Source organism: Dendrobium catenatum, unplaced genomic scaffold (genome assembly GCF_001605985.2).
Source record: "Dendrobium catenatum unplaced genomic scaffold, ASM160598v2 fragScaff_scaffold_465, whole genome shotgun sequence".
Taxonomy (NCBI): Eukaryota; Viridiplantae; Streptophyta; class Magnoliopsida; order Asparagales; family Orchidaceae; genus Dendrobium; species Dendrobium catenatum.
In genome coordinates this window covers 1,032,110-1,041,676 of record NW_021318927.1, presented here as the reverse complement: position 1 = coordinate 1,041,676, position 9,567 = coordinate 1,032,110, and the positions used below count along the sequence as shown (strand labels likewise).

The 9,567-nt window shown below is 33.1% G+C and overlaps 1 protein-coding gene across 1 annotated transcript in view; it reads left to right on the top strand.

Moving 5' to 3' along the window:
- Nucleotides 1-622: 622 nt before the first annotated feature.
- LOC110103189 (chaperone protein dnaJ 1, mitochondrial) overlaps nucleotides 623-9,567 on the top strand; it is a 79,798-nt gene continuing 70,853 nt past the window's right edge. The window contains exons 1-8 of the mRNA XM_028694365.1: nucleotides 623-639; nucleotides 904-1,043; nucleotides 1,147-1,238; nucleotides 6,511-6,594; nucleotides 6,696-6,734; nucleotides 6,917-7,027; nucleotides 7,095-7,136; nucleotides 7,237-7,324. Coding sequence (XP_028550198.1) covers nucleotides 623-639; nucleotides 904-1,043; nucleotides 1,147-1,238; nucleotides 6,511-6,594; nucleotides 6,696-6,734; nucleotides 6,917-7,027; nucleotides 7,095-7,136; nucleotides 7,237-7,324 — 613 coding nt within the window. The remainder of the gene's footprint in view (nucleotides 640-903; nucleotides 1,044-1,146; nucleotides 1,239-6,510; nucleotides 6,595-6,695; nucleotides 6,735-6,916; nucleotides 7,028-7,094; nucleotides 7,137-7,236; nucleotides 7,325-9,567) is intronic.

The following is a 9,567-nucleotide window of genomic DNA, read 5'->3' as shown; positions in this document are numbered from 1 at the left end:
AGGAGATTTGTAGTTATAAATAAACATATATATGAGGCATACTAAAAAAGCCCATTAGTAATAATCACTTTAAAATTTTATGTTTTCTCTTTTAGTTTTAGTTTTGGTTAATATGGATTTTCTAGCTTGGCGCAATTGGTGCGATTAGTTATTTAGAAAAATTATCTTCATCGGCTAATTTCTGGGAATTTTTTCACTATTATTTTTTCCTTATGATTGTAATAATTCTTTTAATTCTATGATTGGCTTTGATATGCTTTTTGATTGTTGTTTGTTTTCATTAATCTTGAGTTTTCTATGTTAAATTTCTATTTGGATAATCATCAAATTATTATTTATGATTAATTTTCATTTTTTTTTAATTTTTTGGCAAAAAATTGTTTTTTGTATTTTAATTGATTGTTTTGTGAACAGTGAATTTGACTTTGGGTGTGTGATTTTTGTGTATTACACCTATTCATATTATGAAATCCTAGATAAGATGTCTTTCATCATACTTTCAAATTGAGTATCATTATTAGCGAATTATGCATGGTAAAATTTTTTCATTTAAAGTTTCTTATTTTGGTGCATATCATTCGGGCTTCAGCTTGATGCCAAATTGGCTTAAATTTAAAACCGAATGACAAACTTGACTAGGTAAGCATAATGTTGTATTCGGTTGAAAATAACTTGTTATATGTTTGGCATTCCAACTTTCTTTCTCCTTGTGGCCTTGATTGTAAGTACTAGCATTTTGTTGAAAGTTGCGTAATAGTTAGCTTTTATAAATTTATAAAATGAAGTACCATAGGATCAGATATAAGAAAGATCTTAGCATTGAAATAGCGATTTTGTATAGGTAGTGACATATGATGATCTCATCTCAGATAAATAGCATTCATTGCAATTACAATTTTCTAGCATTGTGCCTTCCTTGACTCTCAGTACTTGGCAAAACCCATTTTTTTCAGCATTGAATGGGCGTGGTCAGTTTCATGGACAACCTGATATCATCCTTAAAGTTGCCACATCATTTCGAATCAGGTCCTTTCATGTCACAGGTAAAATAATATTTGCAAATCAGCGGTTTTTTGGATACTTTTTCTGCTGTCATAAATGATATTGTTTCAGATGTGTATATCTTGAATGTATTATCTCTTGCAGGATCTAGTAATGCTATGGAACGAGACTACTATGAAATTCTTGGCATCTCTAATGATGCTACACCAGAGGACATTAAGAAAGCATTCCACAATGCAAGTTCTCTTTCTACATGTTATTGTTATGTTTTTCATGTTCTGTTGATTGCTTTTAATGAAGTATGTCAATATATAAAGAACTTCACAATGTTTTCATTATATTCTGTTTTCTCTTGGTTTCTTGATAATATACATATAGGGAATGCATTTCTTCTGTTTTATTTAATTCATTTTTATTTTACCAGTCTCAACTTATTCTTGCAGGATACTATTCGGCACATCAATAAATTATTCATAATTTTGCATAATTGCAATGGCCGTGCTTTGGTTATTTGTATTTTCCATTATGCACTATATGGTTGTATGAATCTCCTGTAGCTACTATATATTAAAATTCATATTTCTCTTTAATGATCGTTAGATGTTAGGGGGTTGACAAGTTGAAATTATCATTTCAAGTAGTAAAATTCTACATATTAAATCCCATTTCTGCTTGTATGACTCCTGTTTGGAGTTGCATTGCATGTAGGAGGCGCTATATATTAAAATCTTTTTTCTGTTTAATTATCATTCGATATGAGAGGGTTCAAAATTTGAAATTATCATTAGAAGCATCAACAACAGCAATGTCAGCCTTATTACCCTGCTTCTACATTCAGCTAGTTTTAAGGCCTGTATTTGTTTTTAGTTGAAGTTGTGTCAAGTCTCTTGCAACAACATCCAACCAATTAGCTTTATCCTATCCCTTCGCATGTGAACTAATGCTTCTTCCATTATGTTTTTTTTTTTCGTAAGATGCTAATGGCCATGTTTTCTTTAGTATAATCATTTTCCACTGTCCTTTCTAGTTTTAGCAACTAGATTAAGTTATTCTAATTATCAGATCCTGAAATAAGGCTTGCTAATGAGCATTCAGTGGACTGGAAGTAAATTAGAATAGCAAATATTTTTGATGTTTTGGCCCATAAATCTCTGTTATTTGTTTACGTACTAAAGTTTTATCAGAACAAAAGCATCAAGCCTTTATCCCACTATGTGTGGTCGGCTACATGAATTCTTTTTCTCTATTGTGTCATGTTAAGATTCAAATCTCATTTAAATTTAAAAAAGAAAGGCCCTTTCTAATATTTTCTAACCAAGTCTTTTTAGGTCTACCTCTATCTTTCTTAACATAAACCAAATCTAATACATCTACTTTCCTTACCTAGTCATCGGAAGGCCGCCATTTTATAAGACCAAACCATCTAAAGCTACTCTCTTTAATCTTATCTTCCACTGTAGCTACTTTAGCATTTTCACGTATATGTTCATTTCATATCCTGTCTCTAAAAGTAAACCACTCATCCACCCGACCATCCTCATCTCTGCAACACTTAATATTATGCTTCTCTTTTAATGACCAAAATTTTGCACCATAAAGCATTGCAGGCCCACCATCATCTTATATAATTTTCCCTTTAGTTTGAGGGGGACTTTTCTATCACACTACAAGCCTGGTGCATTCCTCCACGTCAACCATTCAACTTGAATTTTTCTAATAATATCCTCATCTTTTTCACTATCACTCTGAACAATGGACCCTAGATATCTAAAACGTGTGCTCTTATTAATGACTTGATCGTCCAAAGTCACAAACCCTCCACTAGATCTATTACTACTAAAATTACACTCCATGTATTCGGTTTTAGATCTACTGAAACAGAAATCTTTAGACTCTAAGATTGACACAATAATTCATGTTTACCTTAAACTCCCTCTCTAGTCTTATCAACAAGAAGAATATCATCAAAGAAAACCATACATCAGGGTACAACTTCTTGCAAATGTCTAGTGAGAACATCTATGACTAAAGTAAAAAGATATGGGCTCTAGGCTGATCCCTGATGTAATCCACTAGAAATAGGAAAATACTTGGTCAGACCACCTTGTGTTTGAACACAAGTAACACCACTTGCATACATATCCCTATTGACTTGAATATACGCATTATTAACTTCTTTCTTTATTAGAACTTTTCATAGCACTTCTCTTGGAACTTTATCATATGCTTTCTCTAAATCAATAAATATCATATGAAGATCCTCCTTATTCTCTCTATGCTTCTCCATCAAACCTCTCAATAAATGTATAGCTTCCATAGTAGGCCTACCCGGCATGAATCCAAATTGATTTTGGAAAGCATTATTATCACGTCATAACCTATGCTTTATAACTCTCTCCCAAAGTTTTAAAGTATGACACATTAACTTAATTCCTCCATAATTCACACAATCTTGTGCTTCACCTTTATTCTTAAAAATAGGAATCAACACTTTCATTCTACACTCATATGGCATCTTTTTAGTCTTCAAAATAAGATTAAAAAATTTAGTAAGCTAAGAAATTTCCTTCATCTCCTAAGCATTTCCACACCTCTATTGGAATATCATTAGGTTTAACAGCTTTTCCACACTTCATTTTCTTCAAAGCCTCTTTTAACTTCGGTTTTACTTATATGCTGATAAAAACTCATTTTGGATGTAAATGTCACTAAAGTCAATCATATTCTCATGATCTTCATTGAAAAGTTTAAGAAAATATCTCATCCATCTTTTTTTGAATATCTTCTTCAAATAAAAGTACTTTTTGATTTTTATCCTTAATGCACTTCACTTGGACTAAATCCTTATCATTCCTATCTATTTGTTTGGCTAACTTATACATATATCTTTCACCCTCCTTAGCGTCTTATTTATTATATAAATTTTTAAAAGCTAAAATCTTTTCATCACATATTACTAAAGTTTTATCAGAATAGAATAAAAATTGTAGCAAAATGTTAGTGCTTTACTTGTAAGGGAATATGATTATTAAAGCTTAAAATTAATTTCAGCTATATGTAACTCTTGTTATTTAATCACACCACTTAACCACTCCCCTGCCCTGTGCCCATTAATAATATTTACCACCTTACTTTTTCTATCCTTTATGTTGAAAGCTTCTCTTCTCGTCCATATGTGCGTTCCCACCTTATATTTGTAGTTTATTCTTAGCCATGGTCTTTGGCATGTGCCACTAGGGGTATAAGAGAATCCAAACAATTGGTGGACAGACATTATGACACTTACGCTGTAACTGTCATCACTTGAATGGATGTGCTTAAATGCTGTTAGTAAATGGTACAAACAAGCCAAGGTTGACATTAGTCTGTCTATTTATTTTAGTCCATGTTCTTCTCATTTCTCTTTTACAAGTTTCTTTTTTATAATATGATATACTTTACCGATCATTCGATAGCTTAATTATAGCTCTTCTTCTGGCGTCATAAGAAGATGCTTTCTTAGAACATTGTTTAAGTTTCTTTTTTAACTTTAGATTAAGTTTGCTGCAGGGCTTTTGTTAGTGGTTTGCTTTCGTACAGCATGTTACTTTATAATTGATATGCTTGTTAATGTTATGTTGTTCAACTCAACTCTCAGTTACAAGTTCAAACTGTCTTTTTAATTCTTGTCATTGATTCATGGTTAACTCTTGATCTAGGCTGGAACTGAATGAAAATAACAAAACCATTTTGAGCAAGTTTTTTAGAGTTTGAGTCAAGCTCAATTGATCTTTAGGAAACCATTATTTGCATCGGGGTGTAATAGCTTTATGCAGGCTTCTAACACCCATGTACATAGTTTTATGGTAAAGGTCGCTATTCCGCTGTGTTGGCAATTTAGTGTTTGCCTCAGGAAAAGTCGCTTGACAATTTCTCTGCAATTTTTTTTTTTGGCATGTTGTGCATCCATTTTTCATATTTGCAATGGCGATGAAACATTTTTTTTAGTGTTGTTGCAACTGCTTCAGCTCAGACATGACAATAAATAGGCAGAGTTTTGGTTTTTAGGTTTTGTAGATCTTGTGAATAACGAATGAGAGATAAATATGCTGTTAATCTGCATTTTTGTCATTATAAACAGCTTGTATAGAGTGGCTTGCAATTAGTGCTTGCTATCTCTCTGATGAAATTCATAAGGACCATGGTGTGAACTATACAATCATGTGGTTATTCTTGATGGTCTAAGATTAGCTTTTGTAGGCATGCAGTCCTATCCGGATAGTAAAACTTTAGGATGGATATAATAATATGATTTAATGTTGGTTTTCTCTCATGCATTAATTCTGTGAGGTATAAGTTTTTTTACCCTTGAGGTTGGTGAAATAGCTTATGAGTATTCATTAGTTATGGAACTTTTGTTTTTCATAATAAACTTAATTTTCATTGTAGTTAATGCAATTTTTATGTCTTTTTATCCTTTTGATTAGCTCGCAATTTGGATTATATACTTGGCATGATCACTAAATGCGTTCACTTTGTGATAGATCATTGCTTTGACTCTACCACGCTCATGTTTGCCTAGCCCATCATGGGATCAAGGTGCAAATTGTAATGCTATTTTCCTTTTCATTGTAATGTAGTGCATATTTTGTACTACATGGATTTATATGTAATTTGTGATATATAGATTTGTAGTGCTATATCAACTACGAGCTCCATTATGCAGAGTAAAAAAATAAAAAATGAGCTCCATTATAAAAAAATATTTTCTGTGATGAACCGTTTGTGTTACATATAAGAAACATCACTTTAAATTGTTATCTTCTAGAAACATCAGTGGATACTCTAGGGCTCATTACGATAACGTTTGAGGCGCTAGGTGATGAATACTATAGTGTACTAGTTTATGATGCTTGGTTGAGTTTCTGCCTCTCAAGAATAGAAATAGCGGCATGACAATTTGTAGGGTACGACTGATTTGTGATGTGTCTTGCAATTATTTGGTAAATGTGAAAATTTGTCACATGAAAAATGACATATTTCTGTAATTTTGTTTTCAACTCTTTTAGTTTGGTGTTATAACTAGGATTATGCCTTCCAAGCGGCTCTCATCTACAGCCCAGGGCACTTTAAGCTGTTACACCGATGCATATATTAAATAATAGATTGTTTTGATTTGTTTTAATAAATTTTCTTCATAATCTACATGATAAAATCTTCTCTTCTGTGAAGCTCTCTCTTTTTTAATTTGAAAATTTTCAAATGTGCTGTCAGTGCTGATTACAAAGATTGTGCTCTGCATGGGGATGTTTCCCTTTTTTTGTTGTTCAAGGGCACGTCTTTTCCTTTAGTTCTTGTAAAATTCCTAATAAGCTGCCGAAAAATTTCTTTCATTGTCCTTGAAATGAAATATATTTTTTAACATTTGAGGAAGATCACCGTGAGCAATCTTTGCTATTTTTAATTTTTTCGTGTGCATTTTTAGTTCATTGCTTTCATTGTTTCAAATAAATTAAAATTCATACGCAGCTTGCCAAAAAATATCACCCTGATGCAAATAAAAATAGTCCTGCAGCAAAGAGAAAGTTTCAGGAAATTAGAGAAGCTTATGAGGTTAGTTCTTTTTTTTTTTACAAATTATTAGTTGTTCTCTTGTTTTCTTGATTACAGTCACTATATTACTTTTCTAATATGCTATGAATGGTGTATTTCAGACATTGCGTGATCCTGATAAAAAAACAAAATATGACATGGTAACTTATCTATACCATTATTGGCGAAATCACTTATCTTTTATCGCGGTCTACTCTTTTCAGTAACTAATTGCTTGCAAAAGCATGTCAGTTCACTTTTTGTTATTACTTTTTTTTTGGCGAAGTTTTGGGAGGTGCGCTCTAGTGTGTTATATTGATAAGAACTGCTGTCGTAATGGAAGGGATTCTCTAATGGAGCTGAGAGTGTATCATATGGTGGTGAGGATACGGTCAAGTACAAAAATGCCTATCATGATCCTTTCTCTGCCACATTCTACAGAGTTTTTTCAGAGGTAAGTCTCTATGTTCGTAATGTCCTTATGAGTGAAGAAAGAGATGTGACTTCTTTCCCTGTCTTAGGTTTTTGAAAGTGAACGAGAGACATATGCAGCTGACATACAGGTTTGGCTTTTCTAGTGACTGAAAGTGATGATTAATAATTATTCAGTCATGTACTCTGACTTCTATTTGAGCGTTTCTAACTCCTACGGAACTTTAACAGGTTGACCTGAATCTATCTTTTGATGAAGCTGCCAAGGGCTGCACAAAGCAGGTTTCCTTGAAGGCACAAGTTCCTTGTGATTCATGCAGTGAGTCAAGACTCTAGTGTCACAGTCATCTCATTTTGGTGACGACCCCCCTCCTCTATTTCCCCCCCTCTTCTCTCATTTGTGTGCAGTGCACTCACAGAAGTGAGCGGCTTTTCATGGGGGAACACAGAAGTGTGCACGCAGAGACCCTACGAATGCATGCCCTCATACAAAACGAAAGCAACATGATCTCTATCATCACATAATTTCATCAATCATGAATGATTGGACGTGTTCTTTATCTTTTCAACTAATAATTTCCTGATTGATTCAGCATTCTATTTCATTTTTTAATTGATTGTTAAACTTATCATGAGTTTCCTTCTTTTGATCAATACCAACGCATCGGGTATGATTATGCTGGAATGGAATATTTTGTTAGCAACAACTGTTTTTTTTCCTTGTTTGTCTGGAAAACTTTGAACCATTATTCATTGATATTTCTTCTATGATCTAATACTTATGCCTTGGGTAGCTTTGCTAAATTCTTCTAGCAATTTCCAACCAGGTTTGTTTGCTCCTGTTTTGTTTTTCCTTCAGTTTTTTTAACATGAACAAGATCCCTTGCAATCTTTTAAAAAATATGTGAGAAGAATATTACATGTTCATGAAGGTAAAGATGATATATAATTTATAGCAGATACAAGCCCTCCTTGAATAGGAAGATAACATATTTTCCTAAGGCCATGAAACCACATAAATTAGGGAAGAAATAAGGAAGAATATGCTTGATAAAGCATGTTTTCATGTTCACAAAGATAGAAACGGTACACAATTTATAGGTGATACCAGCCCTCTTGAAACAGAAAGCAACAACAACAACATGAAGCTTTTATCCCACCATGCGGGGTCCACTACATCAATCCTTTTTCTCCATTGTCTTGTAAGAGTCAAATTTTCATTTAAATTTAATAAAAGGTCATTTCTAATATTTTCTAGCCAAGTCTTTTAGGTCTACCTTTATATTACTTAACATAGGTTAAATCCAATACATCTACTCTCCTAACTAGACCATCAGAAGGCCGACGTTTTATGTGTCCAAATCATCTAAGGAGACTCTAATCTTATCTGCCACTGAAGTCACCTCAACCTTTTCACGTATATACTCGTTTCACATTTTGTCTCTAAGAGTGAAGCCACTCATCCACTTGAGCAGCTTCATCTTTGCAATACTTAACTTAATTTTATGCTTCTCTTTTAATGGCCAACATTCTGCACCATAAAATATTACAAGTCTCACCACTATCTTATAAAATTTTCCCTTACGTTTGAGTGATACTTTAATATCACTCAACAGAGCTAATGCATTCCTCCTCTTCAACCATCCAACTTCAATTCTACTAATAATATCCCCGTTTATTTCATCGTCACTTTGAGCAATAGACCCATGATATCTAAACTTGTACTCTTATTAATGACTTGATCGCCCAAAGTCACAATCTCCCAAGAGATCTATAACTAAAATTATACTCCATGTATTCGGTTTTAGGTACACTCGAACGAAAACTTTTAGACTCTAAGGTTGATCTCCATAAATAAGTTTTCCTTTATTTCTCTCTCTAGTCTTATCAACAAGAAGAACATCATCAACAAAAAGCATACACTAGGGTACAACCTCTTGCTAATGTATAGTAAGAACATCCATGATTAAAAAAATATTATTAGAAGTTGATAATCGAGCACATAAGTTAGGGAAGAAATATTCAAGAAATTATACAATAAAGCATTGTAGTAATGTTGGAAATATATCTCATCTTATTAGGAATCGAAGGCATTGAGGACAATTGCCTTAGGCGTGATGGTAGGGGGAAATTTAGGGCTTGTGAATAGCTAGGTGGGTTCTTGTAGCATAGTGGAGCTGGAAGCTAGCTAGCTATAGTTAGATGTAGGATTTGAATGCAAAGACAACTACAACTTAGTGCTTGTAGATACAGTGAGCGATCAATGCCAGAGGAAATTATCAAATAAGATTGCAAGGGAGGATTTTCATGTTATTTCACTTACACATTCATAATAATACAAGCTAGGATATCCAACTAATTATATGGTGTTTTCTTGTATTTTGTTACATCTTATCATATCATGTAATGTGTTAGTGTGTCAGTATGTCAGGTAACTATCTTATAAAAGTCGCCGTTGTTTCCTGTCGATTTATCTTGTCAACTTATAACTTCCTATCTTGTAACTTGTATTATGTATTGGATTACACCTTAAACCTTTAATTTAAAGGAAGCTTGGCCCAC